Raw genomic sequence first — 18,183 nt, 5'->3', positions numbered from 1 at the left:
ATTGACTATGTGCCAGGACTTGTGCTAATTGCTTTACATCTTTCATTTCATTTAATCTTAATCATTTTTAAGGTAGATATTGCCATTCTCCACATCTTAGAGATGAGGAGATCAGTGATAAGAGGCATAAATTATGGTAAGTACCCGACCTAAGGTTATATAATTACTAGTTGAAGTTGAAACACTTCACCCTGTGTTTGACTCCAAAGTCCTTGCCCTTACCTAACTCTGTGCCCATACTGCTTTTCATTTTTCTGACCTTTGATTTTTTTCATAAGTAAAGTAGAAATTGCACTTTATTACATATTTTACATGATATTGAATTCATTAACCTTTAAATATTCTTATTTCTGTTTTTTTTTCTTGTGGCATTTGTTCACAGTAGTAGAATGCTTTCTAATTGAAAGGTGTGCCATGATAGACACACTGAATTAGCTCCTTGAGCCTTCTGGTAGCTTCAGAGGCCCGTTAGGGCTTTTGTACTTTAGAGCTGTGGGTTCTATTGTAGATTCATGTATAATCTTTTCAGATGGGTTTTGGGGGAATTTTCAAGTTTTTCTCTTCTAGGAAAGACTTTTAAACTATTTGTTTAGCTTAAAAATTCTCATTTACCTTCTAAGGTTCTTTTTTCATAGCTCTGGTTTTTCTTTCTTCAACAATCTAGCAGCAAAACAAACCATAATAGAATAGAATGATCATTCTTGATTCAAAAGAGAATTCTAATCTTTATAATTACTCTTTTCCTTGCTGATATTTGTAAGTTTTTTTGTTTGCTTATTTTTGCTGATTATTCTCTTCAGTACTTTGTAGAGAACTACCCTTCTATGGACTTTTTCTCTCCTATTTGGAGCTTTCTTTAGAGACTCAACATTTAAAAACATACTTAAACATCCTATAGGCAGGCATTTAAACAAGTGAATTATAGCTATTTTTTTTGGGGGGGTGGATTTCTTCTTCTATCCTCCACATTTTATTTTAAATACTACAGTTCTTGAATTATTTTGTTTTGAATTACATTTTAGAATTCAGTAATGATAGGGGACCATGAAGAGTATATCATCAGTTCTTAACATGAACTATCAACTGGTGTATCAAATTCTCTCATCTCTTAAAAGTAAGTAAAATTTAAGGGGACGACAGAGAATGAGATGGTTGGATGGCATCACCGACTTGATGGACATGAGTCTGAGTGAGCTCCAGGAGTTGCCTGGCATTTTGCATGCCATGGGGTCACAAAGAGTTGGACATGACTGAGCGACTAAACTGACTGATTTGAAGAAAAATAGTTCTTACTTGAATAAAATTCTCTCTTCTAATAATCCTACATTCTCCCTAAAGATTGAGAACTATAGTTGAGTTTCCTTTATTCATTTCACAGCAATCCCTAGTGTGAGGTCAGATAGAAGAAATATTGAGACTCCTTACTGGTCTTTTGTTGTCTTCATTCCTACTTCAAATCCAGGATTTTAAGGAGGGTTCTGTCAGGCATCAAATATACAAAGCAGACAGTAATAAATAGGAATCTTTGAGGCTTAAATCATGAGAGGAGAAAGAAAAATATCTTTGTTCTTCACTCTCCACAATTCGTGATTGTGCTAAGTGGCTTACTTAATTTCCTTTCTTCCTTCACTTAAACTCTTGGGTTCAGAGAGTTGTATTTACCATAGCCTTGTTTTAGATCATATCCACCTTAATCAACCCAGTACTTTTTTGTGGAGGTTTTGCTGGAAGTGGATATATTTAAGGATTCCTAAAATATCTACAGAGAGACTCAGTTATCTGGATGCTGTGGCAAGTTAGTATTGAAAATGCAGTGAATGGAATAAAATTTAAAAAACCCAAAAGCCCAGGTTCTTCTAGGAGCTAGAGTTGCTTATACTTGGGCAACCATTTACCTTTTATGAGCTTTGAGTTCTTCATGTTTAAAATAAAGAGGAGACTGAATTATTTTACAGTTGTCCTAGGATCTGAAATTCTACATTGTGGAACATAGTGAAAAGAACACAGTGCTTCTATTCTATAGTGAAAATTGAAGGGTACCTCTGAGTAGTACAGCAAATGTAGCAAAGTACAGGGAAGCTCACATTGTTTACTTAAACAAAAGTACTTTGGTCCTTTCTAGATGTTAATCTGTTATTTCTCACAAAATGTCAGTGAAGTGCTGCAAGTGACAGTCAGGGGGAACATCTCATAAACAGGAGATAGGAAAACTTAAAATAATAACACAAATTTTAAAAATCACAATAATTTGATCTAGGCCTGTCAGTTCAGGGTCAGGTATTTACCTTAAAGACATCATTGTAGTATGGCAACGAGTATCAGTTGTTCATAATAACAGCTGGCTAAATAGAAGGTTAGGGCATCCTCTTCTGTTTAAGGCGATACCAGGCTTGCATTACTAGTTTTTATATGAATCCCACCAATTTAAAAATAACTCTTTGCTTTTCTAAACATTAATTTTTTTGACCCTTTTTCCTGATTCTATTATGTAAAGCATATTTATTATCATCAATATATGTGCTGTTTTTCTTAAGTAATCTGTCATTACTATAGATGCAGTATGAATGATGTCTTTCTTGTTGGATTTAGCATTTATCATTTGCCAATTATGAATATGTTGTTATTTACCAAGGACCTTTCTGTTGAAAGAGAAGAAACATTTTTTTGAATTGGTTTGTAGTTTCTGTATTTTTAATAACTGCTGGGAAAGAAAACCCATTTTTTTTTTTTTTTGAGAAAAATTGGTTAAAATTTTAAGCAGTTCCAATAGCATCCACTAGTATAGTTAAAGCCATATAGTGGCAGGCCAATCTATGCCAGTCTATAAGATGTAAGTACTTCCAGAAACAACAAAAGAGTGTTTGTCCAAAATATTGAGTATTTATGGATTGATTTCCAGGATGGTATAATTCTAATAGCTTACTTATGCTAAGTTGAAAATGTTTGAAACTTCAACTTCCTAGAATTTTTTTTACTGCAAATTTCAGTATAGTACAGTGTTTGTTATTTTATATGACAGGAAACCCAGAGTTATATTGACGAATATCCTGGGAACGAAGTTAGGAAGAAAATACATAAAGACCTCATCTGTAACTGAGGCCAATTTGGGTGATACAGACAACTTGCAATCAGAGCAGCTTTCTTCATCAGCTGATGGCAGCCTAGAATCTTGTCAAAATCTAAATCCTCACAAGAGCTTCTTTTTATCTGAAAGGTATGTTTAGTGATAACTCTACTCAAAATAAATTGTGCACTTATTCTCATGAGCCTTCTTCTGTTCTCCCCTGACAAATGTGTAACTGCTAAGTAACTAGTGTTAACTTTTCTCCCCTGGTGACTGGAATTGCTATGGGAACCAGCATCCCATAGTTAAGAGTCAGTTTCAGAAACTACTGGTCACTCTACTTGTGTGTGGGAAAATGGATGTAGGCTTGTAATGAAAATTTAGTTACCTACTGCATCTTTTCTGGTGTAATTGAAATTCATTCCCCTTACATATGTCTATTCCTCATCTTTCTTTGTCCTATCCACCCATCTGTTTCTCCATCGATCCATCCGTCCCTTCTTCTTTTCTTTTTGACCGTTTTTATACTCAGATTCTAGAACTCTGCCTAGTCACTAAGCATTTGCTGAATGAGTGATTGTATGCATTCCTCACCAAAAACATGATATGAGGTAGCTGAAATTGGTACGTAGTTTAACTGTACTAATAGGGAAATGGAAATCAGCAGTGCCAAGTGGCATTGGTGGTAAAGAACCCATCTGCCAGTGCAGGAGATGCCTGAGACAAGGGTTCAATCCCTGGGTTGGAAAGATCCTTTGGAGGAGGGCATGGCAATCACTCCAGTATTCTTGCCTTGAGAATCCAATGGACAGAGGAGCCTGGTGGGCTACAGTCCATATGGTCACAAAGAGTTGGACCTGACTGAACTACTTTGCAGCAAAGTACTAGGAGAGGCTCATATGGTGGTTGTAAATAAGAAAAAAAAATTGTGGTTAAAAAGCTCAGGGATGTCAGTTAGTACATAGTACTAGATATTTTAACTTTCATTTACCGTGAAACTCTATTTTTTTTCTGTTTTCTAACAATACAATAAATAGTTTTGATCTGAGTGAAAAATTGTTGATCCAGTCTTAATTGCCTTTCTACCCCTAATCATCCAAACATAACTTCTGGTTTGTATTTCTCTTTTAAGGCTAATTACATTAAAGAGTATTCATAGTTACCTTTTAAAGTATCTATAATACATTTCTTACTTTATAACATTCTGTTTTTATAAATTCTGTTTATTTCTTATTAGCATAAATTTTATGAGTTTTTTTTTCTTTTGGAGAATATTTTGTATTTCACTTAGATTCTATTTAGCAACAATGTTAACTTTATCCTTTTTCTGAATTTGCTGGAAAAAAAAAAGAGCATTTCAGTGGCATTATCCAGTTACTAATAAATTTAATGCATAATCAGAGGTAGTAGAAATGCATTTTATCATTTTGCACTAAAAGTGTTTATATCTTTGTCCTATACTAGACAGTGAGGAGAGATACTGGTAGCTTACAGTGAATGATATCAGATTCATGAATTCATGATCTCTGAAGAAGATTTAGTTTGGGGACCAGGGACCAGGCTTGATCACTTAGAGCTTTTGTGTGGCAGAAGTTTTATTACAGTGAAAAAGGATAGAGAAAGCTTCTGATGTAGACATCGGAAGGGGGACAGAGAGTGCCCCATCACTAGTCTTAGCAAGGGAGCTGTATACTTTTTGAGCTGGTTATTAACAGTAAATCAAAAGAATGTCTCAAGGTTGTAAAGGTTTTACCAGACCCACTCCCACAAGATAACAAGATTAGTCATAAGGTTTTGTTAAGGAGAAACATGTCCTTAGCAAGGTACATTTTTGTTAACTTGAGTCACTCAGTCGTGTCCGACTCTTTGCGACCCCATGGACTGTAGCCCACCAGGCTCCTCCGTCCATGGGATTCTCCAGGCAAGAATACTGGAGTGGGTTGCCATTTCCTTCTCCAGGGGATCTTCCCGACCCAGGATCAAACCCAGGTCTCCCAAATGAGAGGCAGACGCTTTAACCTCTGAGCCACCAGGGAAGCGCTACATTTTTTGTTATATTACCATATGTTACCATTAGTACAGAACTTAAGGAAGAACATACTCTTGAGCAGGATGAGTTGTTTTGTTGTGTAATCATTAGCTCTGGGCTTAAAGCTAGGCTTAAAGATTGTTGCCATAACAACTCAGGAAAAATGCCTTATGTGACTAAGACCAAATCCCTTACACAGTATTATGTGGTAACATACAGTGGAACTGACAAATAGATTCAATGGATTAGATCTGATAGAGTGTCTGAAATTTGGAAAACTCAGCAGTGGCCACAGGACTGGAAAAGGTCAGTTTTCATTCCAATCCCAAAGAAAGGCAATGCCAAAGAATGCTCAAACTACCACACAATTGCACTCATCTCAATTTGCTTTGCAGCTAGTAAAAGTAATGCTCAAAATTCTCCAAGCCAGGCTTTAGCAGTACGTGAACTGTGAACTTCCAGATGTTCAAGCTAGTTTTAGAAAAGACAGAGGAACTAGAGATCAAATTGCCAACATCCAATGGGTCATGGAAAAAGCAAGAGAATTCCAGCAAAACCCTATTTCTGCTTTATTGACTATGCCAAAGCCTTTGACTGTGTGGATCACAATAAACTGTGGAAAATTCTGAAAGAGATGGGAATACTAGCCCACCTGACCTGCCTCTTGAGAAACCTATATGCAGGTCAGGAAGCAACAGTTAGAACTGGACATGGAACAACAGACTGGTTCCAAATAGGAAAAGGAGTACGTCAAGGCTGTCTATTGTCACCCTGCTTATTTAACTTCTATGCAGAGTACATCATGGGAAACGCTGGGCTGGAGGAAGCACAAGCTGGACTCAAGATTGCTGGGAGAAATATCAGTAACCTCAGATGTGCAGATGACACCACCCTTATGGCAGAAAGTGAAGAGGAGCTAAAAAGCCTCTTGATGAAAGTGAAAGAGGAGAGCAAAAAAGTTGGCTTAAAGCTCAACATTCAGAAAACGAAGATCATGGCATCTGGTCCCATCACATCATGGGAAATAGATGGGGAAGCAATGGAAACAGTGACAGACTTTATTTTGGGGGGCTTCAAAATCACTGCAGATGGTGATTGCAGCCATGAAATTAAAAGATGCTTACACCTTGGAAGGAAAATAATGACCAACCTAGATGGCCTGTTGAAAAGCAGAGATATTACTTTAACAAAAAAGGTCCATCTGGTCAAGGCTATGGTTTTTCCTGTGGTCATGTATGGATGTGAGAGTTGGATGGTGAAGAAAGCTGAGTGCTGAAGAATTGATGCTTTTGAACTGTGGTGATGGAGAAGACTCTTGAGAGTCCCTTGGACTGCAAGGAGATCCAACCAGTCCATCCTAAAGGAGATCAGTCCTGGGTGTTCATTGGAAGGACTGATGCTGAAGCTGAAAGTCCAATACTTTGGCCACCTCATGCGAAGAGTTGACTCATTGGAAAAGACCCTGTTGCTGGGAGGGGTTGGGAGCAGGAGGAGAAGGGGACGACAGAGGATGAGATGGCTGGATGGCATCACTGACTTGATGGACATGAGTTTGAGTGAACTGTGGAAGTTGATGATGGACAGGGAGGCCTGGCATGCTGTGATTCATATGGTCGCAAAGAGTCGCACACGACTGAGTGACTGAACTGATTGACTGACTTGACTGTCTGAAAAACTATGGATGGAGGTTCATGGCGTTGTATAGAAGATGGTGATCAAAACCATTCCCAAGAAAAAGAAATCCCAAAAGGCAAAATGGCCTTACAAATAGTTGAGAAAAGAAGAGAAGCGAAAGGCAAAGGAGAAAAGGAAAGATACACCCATCTGAATGCAGAGTTCCGAAGAATAGCAAGGAGAGATAAGAAAACCTTAAGTGATCAGTGCAAAGAAATAGAGGAAAACAATGGAATGGGAAAGACTAGAGATCTCTTCAAGAAAATCTGAAATGCCAAGGGAACATTTCATGCAAAGATGGGTACAATAATGGACAGAAAAGGTATGGCCCTACAGAAGCAGAAGATATTAAGAAGAGGTGGCAAGAACACACAGAAGAACTATACAAAAAAAGATCTAAATGACCCAGATAAGCACGATGGTGTGATCACTCACCTAGAGCCAGACATCCTGGAGTGCGAAGTCAAGTTGGCCTTAGGAACCATCACTACGAACAAAGCTAGTGGAGGTGATGGAATTCCAGTTGAGCTATTTCAAGTCCTAAAAGATGATGCTGTGAAAATGCTGCACTCAGTATGCCAGCAAATTTGGAAAACTCAGCAGTGGCCACAGGACTGGAAAAGGTCAGTTTTCATTCCAAACCCAAAGAAAGACAATGCCAAAGGATGCTCAAACTACCACACAATTGCACTCATCTCACATTCTAGTAAAGAAATGCTCAAAATTCTCCAAGCCAGGCTTCAGCAATACATGAACTGTAAACTTCCAGATGTTCAAGCTGGATTTAGAAAAGGCAGAGGAACCAGAGATCAAATTTTCAACATCCATTGGATCATCAAGAAAGCAAGAGAGTTCTAGAAAAGTATCTACTTCTGCTTTATTGACTATGCCAAAGCCTTTGACTGTGTGGATCACAACAGTGGAAAATTCTGAAAGAGATGGGAATACCAGACCACCTTACCTGCCTCCTGAGAAATCCGTATGCAGGTCAAGAAGTGACAGTTAGAACTGGACATGGGACAGTGGTCTGGTTCCAAATTGGAAAAGGAGTATGTCAAGGCTGTATATTGTCACTGTGCTTATTTAACCTATATACAGAGTACATCATGTAAAATGCCAGGCTGGATGAAGCACAAGCTGGAATTAAGATTGCCAGGAGAAATATCAATATCTCAGATATGCAAATGATACCACCCTTATGGTAGAAAACGAAAAGGAACTAAAGAGCCTCCTGATGGAAGTTAAAGAGGAGAGTGAAAAGGCTGACTTAAAACTCAGCATCCAGAACACTAAGATCATGGCATCTGGTCCTATCACTTCATTGCAAATAGATGGTGAAACAGTGGGAACACTGAGAGACTAGACTTTATTTTCTTGGTCTCCAAAATCACTGCAGCTGTGAAAAGAAAAGATGCTTGCTCCTTGGAAGAAAAGCTATGGCCAACCTAGACAGCATATTAAAAAGCAGAGACATTGCTTTGCTGACACAGTTCATCTAGTCAAAGCTATGGTTTTTCCTATAGTCGTGTATGGATGTGAGAGTAGGACCATAAAGAAAGCTGAGCGTCAAAGAATTGATGCTTTTATAGTGTTGGAGGAGACTCTTGAGAGTCCCTTGGACTCCAAGGTCAATCCAGTCAGTCCTGAAGGAAATCAGTTCTGAATGTTCATTAGAAGGACTGATGCAGAAAGTGTAGCTCCAATACTTTGGTCACTTGATGCTAAAAACTAACTCATTAGCAAAGACCCTGATGCTGGGAAAGATTGAAGGTGGCAGGAGAAGGGGTTGACAGAGGATGAGATGGCTGGATGGCTTGCTTGCTGCACACAGGCTTTCTCTAGTTGCGGCAAGTGGGAGCTACTCTCCGGTTGTGGTACATAGCTTCTCCCTGCGGTGGCTTCTTGTTGTGGAGCACATGCTCCAGGATGCACAGGTTTTAGTAGTTGTAGCTTGTGGGCTAAGTAGTTGTGGGTTAAGGGCTGTGGAGCACAGGCTCAGCAGCTGTGATGCACAGACTTAGTTGTCCAAGGCCTGTGGGATCCTCCTGGATCAGGGATCAAACCTGCGTCTCCTGCATTGGCAGACAGATTCTTTACCTGTGAACTATGGCCCTGGATTTTGTATTTCTTACATGAGTTTTCTCTTAAGTCTTGTGTGTATTGGGTGTTTCATTTGTTTCTTGCTAATTTGTAAGAACTCTTAAGAAAGGTATTACCTCTTTGTTGTATGTATGGGAAAAAATTTTTTCAAGTTTGTTTTTGTAATTTTACTTTGTTTATAGTAACTTCTGTGGCACTGAGACTTAAAAGTTTTATTTTGTAAAATCTGTCAGTTTTTGACTCCTGGTTTTGATTTGCTCTTGGGAAGACCACCTCAACCTGAAGTATAAAAATAGGTTCGTCAGCTGATGTTTTAATTTATGATTTTTAAAAATGAGGTATTAGACCCAGAACAACTGGCTGGAGATAACTTTTCTAATTAAAGTGTTGATTCCTTTTTGCCTTTCTGGAGTCTTCTGCAAATGTTTATAGGTACTTGGGTTGCTTCCACCTGTAGATGATTGTGAATAATAACACTGTTATGAACATCAGTGTACATTTATCTGCGTTTCTATATACTTTCAGTTCTTTTGGGTGTATTTCTGAAAGTGGAATTTCTGGATCCTATAATTCTATTATTAATTTTTTGGAGAACCACCATATTGTTCTCTGTGAATGTAAAACTACATCATTTTACATTGCCACAGCAGTGCACAAGGGTCCTGGTTTTTTTCACATCCTTTGTAATGCTTGATATTTACTGTGTTTACATGATAATCATTCCAGTGGATGTGAAGCGATATCTCATTGGGGTTTTGACGTGGTTTTAGTGTTATTGAACATCTTTTTCATGTGTTTATTGGCCATTCATGTATCTTCTTTGGAGAAATGTGTATTCAAGTCCTTTGCCCATTGATGAATCAGGTTGTTTTTAATCTGTGAGTTTGGAAGTTCTCTCTATTCTGAATATTAATATAATCATAAAGTATGATTTCCAAATATATTTCCCATTTTGTGGGTTGTCTTTTTACTCTATTGTTACTGCCATTTGATGTACAGAAGTTTCAGTTGTTTTTTAACTGAAAAAATTTTTTTTGGTAATGCCATGTGGCACGCAGGATCTTAGTTCCATGACCAGGGATTGATCTCGTTCATGCCCACTGCAGTGGATCCATGGAGTCTCAACTACTGGACCATCAGGGAAGCCCCCAGAAGTTTTCATTTTGATGAAGTCCAGTTTATCTATGTTTCTATTTGATGTCATATCCAAGAAAATACTCCCATATACAATGTCTTGAACATTTTCCCTTATGCTAAGAGTTTTATAGTTTCAGTTTATGCTTTTAGGCCTTTAATCCATTTTGAGCTAACTTTTGTGTAAGAGTATTAGGTAAGCATCCTTCTTCATTCTTTTGCATGTGGGTATTCAGTTTTTCCAGCATCATTTGTTGAAAAAGCTGTGCTTTACCCATTGAAAGGACTTCGCAGCCATTTGAAAATCATTTGACCATATATATGTGGCTTTATTTCTGGGTGCTATCGTATTCCTTTGGTCTCCATATTTGTCTTTATGCTAGTACCGTATGTGTTGATTATTATAGCTTTGTAGTAAGTTTTGAAATCAGGGAGTTTGATCCCTCCAAATATGTTGAAGATTGTTTTGACTCTTGTTGTATATACATTTTCAGTTCAGTTCAGTCACTCAGTCGTGTCTGACTCTTTGCGATCCCATGAATCACAGCATGCCAGGCCTCCCTGTCCATCACTAACTCCCAGAATCCACCCAAACCCATGTCCATTGTGTCGGTGATGCCATCCAGCCATCTCATCCTCTGTCGTCCCCTTCTCCTTCTGCCCCCAATCCCTCCCAGCAACAGGGTTTTTTCAAATGAGTCAGCTCTCTGCATGAGGTGGCCAAAGTATTGGACTTTCAGCTTCAACATCAGTCCCTCCAATGAACACCCAGGACTGATCTCCTTTAGGATGGACTGGTTGGATCTCCTTGCAGTCCAAGGAACTCTCAAGAGTCTTCTCCACCACCACAGTTGCACAAATGTGCAACTTTTTAATGTGCTGTCTAGGTAGGTCATAAGTTTCCTTGCAAGGAGCAAGTGTCTTTTAATTTCATGGCTGCAGTCACCATCCACAATGATTTTGGAGCCCATAAAAATAAAGTCAGCTACTGTTTTCACTGTTTCCCCATCTATTTGCCATGAAGTGATGGGACCAGATGCCATGACCTTAGTTTTCTGAATGTTGAGCTTTAAGCCAACTTTTTCGCTCTCCTCTTTCACTTTCATCAAGAGGCTCTTTAGTTCTTCTTCGCTTTCTGCCATAAGGGTGGGGTCCTCTGCATATCTGAGGTTATTGATATTTCTCCCAGGAATCTTGATTCCAGCTTGTGCTTCATCCAGCCCAGCGTTTCTCATGATGTACTCTGCATAGAAGTTAAATAAGCAGGGTGACAATATACAGCCTTGACATACTCCTTTTACTATTTGGAACCAGTTTGTTGTTCCATGTCCAGTTCTAACTGTTGCTTCCTGACCTGCATACAGATTTCTCAAGAGGCATGTCAGGTGGTCTGGTATTCCCATCTTTTTCAGAATTTTCCACAGTTTATTGTGATCCACACTGTCAAAGGCTTTGGTATAGTCAATAAAGCAAAAGTAGATGTTTTTCTGAAACTCTCTTGCTTTTTCCATGATCCAGCGGATGTTGGCAGTTTGATCTCTGGTTCGTATACATTTTAGGATAAGTTTTTTTTTATTTCTGCAAGAAATGTCACTGTGGTTTTGATAAGATTGCATTGATCTGTAGATTGCTTTAGGTAGTATTGACATCTTAATAATATTAAGTCTTCTAATCCATGAACATGGGTTGTGTTTCCATTTATTAATATCTTCTTTAATTTCTTTTAGCCATGTTTTATAATTTTCATTTTGCAGATCTTTTGTCTCCTTGGTTAAGTGCTAAGTTTTTTCTCTTCTGGAAGCTATTGTAAATAGAATTATTTCCTTAATTTCTTCTTCTGTTTATTACCTCTAGTCATTTTTTATGTTTATGTATGTGCATAATCTTTAGAGTTTCTTACATGCAAGATCATATCATCTGTAAACACAGAGTATTTTGTTCCAGTTTCAATGCTTTTATGTTTATTTTTCTTGTATAATTGCTCTGGCTAGAACTTCTATTTGTGTTGACTAGAAGTGGTGAAAGTGGTCATCCTGGTCTTATTCCTTTCTCTGGAAGAAAAGTTGTCCATCGTTCATCATTGAGTTTGATGTTTACTGTGTGTTTTTCCTATATGATTTTTGCTATGATGATGTAGGTAATTTCTATTCTTAGATTGTTGAGTTTCATTTTTTAGTCATCAGGAAAGGGTACTGAATTTTGCGAAGTACTTTTTCTGTATTAATTGACATGACCATGTAGTTTTCCTCTTTCATTTTGTTAATGTGGTGTATTATTTTGATAGATTCTTGTATGTTCAACCATCCTTGCATCCCAAGAACCATGTTTTAATTTATACCAGCTTAATTTCATTAACATTCAGAACTGTGCTCCTTTATAGCTCTGCCCTCACATACTTTTAAGTCATTGATGTCATAAAATTATATCTTCATGTGTTGTTTGTTCAGAAGCATAGTCTAATAATTTAAAGAATGTAGTAGTTTCTTAAATCATGTATAAAACAAATGGCATATTATAAACCAGTTACAGTAATAGTAGATTTTATAATTATCTATGGACTCAAAGAGTCAGACACGACTGAGCAACTGAACTGAACTGAACTGAACTGATGGATTTACTTTTACCGGTTATTTTTAGTTTTTCTTACAGGGCTGGTTTTACTTATAGTGGTAATGATTTTCCTCAGCTGTTGTTTACCTTTGTTATTGTTGCTGTTCAGTCACCAAGTCATGTCCAACTCTTTGTGACCCCATTGACTGTGACATACCAGGCTATTATATTGATAAATTCTGGTATGTTGAACCATCCTTTCATCCCAGGAACCATGTGGTTAGGATATATAACAATATAAACCATTTGGGGTATTTTATTGAGAATTTTTCCTGTGTCCTCCACTATCTCCCAGAGTTTGTTCAAATTCCTGTCCCGTGAGTAGGTGATGCTTTCTAACCATCTCATTCTCTACTGCTTCCTTTTCATTTTGCCTTCAGTCTTTCTCCTCATTTAGGATCTTTTCCGAAAGAGTTGACTCTTCACATCCAGTGGCCAAAGTACTGGAACTTCAGCCTCCGTCCTTCCAATGAGTATTTGGGGCTGATCTCCTTCAGAATGGACTGGTTGGATCTCCTTGCAGTTCAAGGCACTCTCAAGAGTCTTCACCAGCACCACAGTTCAAAAGCATTAATTCTTTGGTGCTCAGCCTTCTTTATGGTCCAGCTCTCACATCCATACACAACTGTTGGAAAAACCGTAACTTTGACTATGTGGACCTTTGTTGGCAAAGTGATGTCTCTGTTTTTTAATGTGCTATCTAGATTTGTTTATCTTAGAATGTCTTGATTTTGTTCTCATTTTTGAAGGAAAGTATGGTCAGATATAGAATTCCTTATTGACAGATTTTTTTCCTTTGAATATACCAATTCAGTGTTTTTTGGCCAGCATGGTTTTTGATAAGAAATCTTCTCATAATCTTATTGAGGATCTTTTGTGTGTGATGAGTCACTTTTTTCTTTGTGCTTTCAAGAAAGCCTTTGTCTTTGGACAATTTAATTATAACATTTCTTGATATAGGTCTCATTCAGTTTACTGTACACTTAGTTCCGTGGGTTTCTTGGATATTTATATTCATGCCTTTCATCAAATTTGGACTTCTTTGGTGATTATTTATTTAAATAATGTCTTTGCCCTTTTCTCTCTCTTCTCCTCTGAGATACCAGCAATGTGTATATTAGTCCCTTTCTTGGTGTCCCATAGGTCCCTTAGGTTCTGTTTACTTTTAAGTTTTTCTTCTTTCTGTTCCTCAGATTTGCTCCTTTTTATGGTCATATTTTCAAGTTTGCTAGTTGTTTCTTCTGCCTGCTCAAATCAGCTTTTGAATCTCTCTAATAAAATTTTCATTTCAGTTATTGTACATTTTTAGCTCCAGAATTTCCTTTTGGTTCATTTGTCTTTTATTGATATTTTCATCTTGTCACAAATCATTTTCTTGATTTTGTTAAAGATTTTCTTTCTTTCTGTCTGTCTGTCTCTCTTTCTTTCCTTTTTCACCATGCTGTGCAGCATGTGGGAATCGTAGTTCCCTGACCAGGGGTTGAACCTGTGTTCCCTGCATTGGAAGTGCAACTCTTAACTGTTGAACTGCCAGGCAGGTCCCTGAGGATCTTGAAGATAGTCATTTTAATGTCTTTGCTTATTGAGTTTGCCATCTGCTTTTTTTTTCTTTTTTCAGGGACAGGTTCTGTTGATTAGTTTTTGTTTTTTCCTTTGAATTGGCCGTTCTTTCCTGTTTCTTTGAATGTCATGTGATTTTTTTATTGTTGTTGTTGAAAACTTGACATTTGGATATTGTAAGATGCGAAGTTTGAAAATCAGATTCTCCTCCTTCCCCAGCATTTGCTGGGTTTTTTTCCCCTTTGTTTGCTTAGTTTTTAAAATTGTTGCAATATATCCCCATTCCAGGTCTTTCCAGGTCTTTTCTGAGCCTTTGTCTTTCCATGGTCATGTTTGTGACTTTCTAAATTTCCTTGTAATGTTATTACTGTTTAATATCTTAGTCCTTAAATATTTATTTCCCATAAGGAGGAAATAGGAAAAATGAAGGGAAGAAATAGAACAAAATAGGTGCTAGCTCTTTTAATCTCCTGCATGTTGTTTTAGCTGAATGGGGAGACTGTTGCAACATGGTGATGGTTGTTACAGCAATGGCTGCCTGTCTCTATGTCTCCTTTTCCATAATCAGAGACAGCAATCAGTGATCACAGAATACAGATTCCCAGTGTTTGAAAGATGGCCTTATTGCTCATCTTGGTGATTGTAAGCCTGTGCAAACTGTTCTAAGAACTTGGACTTGGCTACTTGTCTCAGAGCTGGGTATAGGTAACTGCTACCATCCAAACTGCCTTAATTGACCAAAGTTCCTGTTGAACCTTTTGGCTAGAAGTTACAAGCCTTGAGTAGACTCCAGAACTCCAAAGTTCATCGGATTCCGCCAGTGTTGCTGTCTAGAGGAGAACGTGGCAGGTCGTTCCTACTCTCCAATTTTCCTGAGGTCACTTAGTATATATTTCATATTTTATGGTACAAAGATCCTTGATTTATTCTTGCTGATTTTTTTTAGTACTTTTATAAATGTAAAAATTTCTAAGGGAGTGGGGAAGGATTGGAAGTTTGAGATTAGCAGATGCAAACTATTGCACATAGGATGGATAAAGAACAGTATCCTGCTGTATAGCCAGGGAACTGTATTCAGTATCCTGTGATAAACCATAATGGAAAAGAGTATGAAAAAGAATATATACACAACATGTATAACTGAATCACTTTGCTGTACACTAGAAATTAACACAACATTGTAAATCAACTATACTTCAATAAAATTTAGGATTCTGTGTTGTTAAATACTGTTGAAAATGTAGTAATTGCTATATATTATACTATAAAGGAAGGCTGTAGGTTAATAATTTGATAGTTTTTTATTTAAAAATTTTTTATTTTCAGAATTTTTACCCAGTTAAATAATACCATAATGAGTTGTTTTGTTAATAATTATCATGGGTGAGAAGATTGTTGGTAAAGATTTAATTAATTTTATGGCTACTCTAATTAGTACCAAATTGCTTTCTCAATTGTTTTTCATTTTGTCTTTTTTAACTGAATTAATTTTATTGATATGTTACTGCAGAATATTGTATTAATTTTAGATGTACAACATAATGATCTCATATATGTATATATTGCAAAATGATGAACAGTAAGTTTAGTTAACATCCATCACCACACGTAGTTACACTTTTTTTTCTTGTGATGAGAACTTCTAAGATCTACTATCTTAGCAACTTTCGAATATACAGTACACTATTGTTATTAGTTATTACCTATAGTCATCATGCTGTACCTTGCATCCCCAAGACGTTTTTTCTTTTTTATAACTGGAAACTTGTACCTTTTTATCACCTGCAGTCATTTCATGCTCCTGGCTCTAGTAACCACCAACCTGTTGTCTGTGTCTATGCATGTGTTGGTTTGTTTTTAAATTTAGATTCCCCACATAAGTGAAGTCATACACTATTTGTCTTTGTCTCATTTCAGTTAGCATAATGCCCTCAAGGCTCACTAATGCTGTCACAGATAGCAGGATTTCTTTCTTTTTCTTTTATAACTGAAAAATATCCCATTGTGTGTTTATGACACATTTTCTTTATCCATTCATCTATTGATGTGCACTTACCTTGTTTCCATGTCTTCGTTATTGCAAATAATGCTTCAGTGAACATGGGGGTGTGTGTATCTTTTTGAGGTAGTGATTTTGTTTCCTAAGCATAAACACGCAGAAGTGGAATTACTAGACTGTATGTTCTATTTTTAATTTTTTGAGGTATGTTCCTACTGTTTTCCATAGTGACTGCACTAATTTACATTTCCACAGCACTCCATATCTTTTCCAACACTTGTTTTTTCTCTTTTGGTAATAGCCATTCTCAGATTTGTGAAGTTATACTTCATTGTGGTTTTGACATACATTTCCCTGATGATAGTGCATGTTGAGCTCCTTTTCATGTACCTGTTGGTTGCTTGTAGTCTTTGGAGAAACTTCTGTTCAGTTTCTCTGCCCACTTTTTAATGAAATTGCTTTTTTTCTTTTTTGGTTGAGTTGTATGGATTCTTTATATATCATGTGTTTTGAATATTAACTTCCTTATGAGACAGATGACTTAAAACTATTTTCTCCTGCTCCATAAGTTGCTTTTTCATTTTGTTGATAGTTTTCTTTACTGTACAGCTTTGTGGTTCCACTTATTTTCTTTTGTTGTTTTTGTTTTGGTGTTTAATCTAAAAAAATCACTGCCAAAACCAGCTTACTCTCATGTTTTTTCCTAGAAATTTTATGGTTTCAGGTCTTACATGTAAGTCTTTTATCTACTTTGTGTTGATTTTTGTATATGGTATAAAATATTGGTCCAGTTTTATTCTTTTTTTTAATTATTATTTTATTTTCATATACAAAAAGATAAAACTTGAAATAGTTCTAGATTTTTCCTCCTATTCTGTTGGGGTGTGGCTGCTTCTTCACACGGGGGGTGGGGGCTGGGGGGGGACTACATTCACATCGGTTTATTTGAGGACCCAGTGCAGAGTTTAAGCAGCAAAACCCCAACTTAGCAGATCTAATTTCAAACTTGACACTCATTTCTAAAATTACCACAGTAAAAAGGAACAAAGATCCACTGCAAATGAATGAACTGTGATACAATGTTCTTTCCACAGTGCCTTCATTTTGCAACTGTAATTACATGGATGTCTGCTTTAGGCCATTTCAGGTGTGTGTGGGTATTTAATATACAGTTTTGTTCTTCTGTATGTGGTTGTCAAGTTTTTCCAGCATCAGTTATTGAAGAGACTATCCTTTTCCCATGGTGTATTCTTGGCTCCTTTGTCATACATGAGTTGACCACGCATGCATGGATTTATTTCTGGCTCTCTATTCTGTTTCAGTCATTTATATGTCTATTTTTCTATATTGTTTTGATTACTATGGCTTTGTAATTTAGTTGTAATTTAGTTTGAAATCATGAAGGGATTGAAATCAACCAGATGCCATGATCTTCGTTTTCTGAATGTTGAGCTTTAAGCCAACTTTTCTGCTCTCCTCTTTCACTTTCATCAAGAGGCTTTTTAGCTCCTCTTCACTTTCTGCCGTAAAGGTGGTGTCATCTGCATATCTGAGGTTGTTGATATTTCTCCTGGCAATCTTGATGCCAGCTTGTGCTTCTTCCAGCCCAGCGTTTCTCATGATGTACTCTGCATAGAAGTTAAATAAGCATGGTGACAATATACAGCCTTGACGTACTCCTTTTCCTATTTGGAACCAGTCTGTTGTTCCATGTCCAGTTCTAACTGTTGCTTCCTGACCTGCGTACAGATTTCTCAAGAGGCAGGTCAGGTGGTCTGGTATTCCCATCTCTTTCAGAATTTTCCACACAGTCAAAGGCTTTGGCATAGTCAATAAAGCAGAAATAGATGCTTTTCTGGAACTCTCTTGCTTTTTCCACGATCCAGCGGATGTTGGCAATTTGATCTCTGGTTCCTCTGCCTTTTCTAAAACCAGCTTGAACATCAGGGAGTTCACGGTTCACGTATTGCTGAAGCCTGGCTTGGAGAATTTTGAGCATTTGTGCGGTAGTTT

At 37.2% G+C, this 18,183-nt stretch overlaps 1 protein-coding gene across 1 annotated transcript in view; it reads left to right on the top strand.

Moving 5' to 3' along the window:
• Window positions 1–18,183, top strand: part of SENP7 (SUMO specific peptidase 7) — a 137,876-nt gene that overhangs the window by 58,694 nt on the left and 60,999 nt on the right. The window contains exon 6 of the mRNA XM_052642117.1: window positions 3,020–3,214. Coding sequence (XP_052498077.1) covers window positions 3,020–3,214 — 195 coding nt within the window. The remainder of the gene's footprint in view (window positions 1–3,019; window positions 3,215–18,183) is intronic.

This window comes from Budorcas taxicolor, chromosome 1, assembly GCF_023091745.1.
Source record: "Budorcas taxicolor isolate Tak-1 chromosome 1, Takin1.1, whole genome shotgun sequence".
Lineage (NCBI taxonomy): Eukaryota > Metazoa > Chordata > Mammalia > Artiodactyla > Bovidae > Budorcas > Budorcas taxicolor.
Note: the sequence above shows the minus strand (reverse complement) of the source record. Positions and strands in the feature narration are given on the sequence as shown.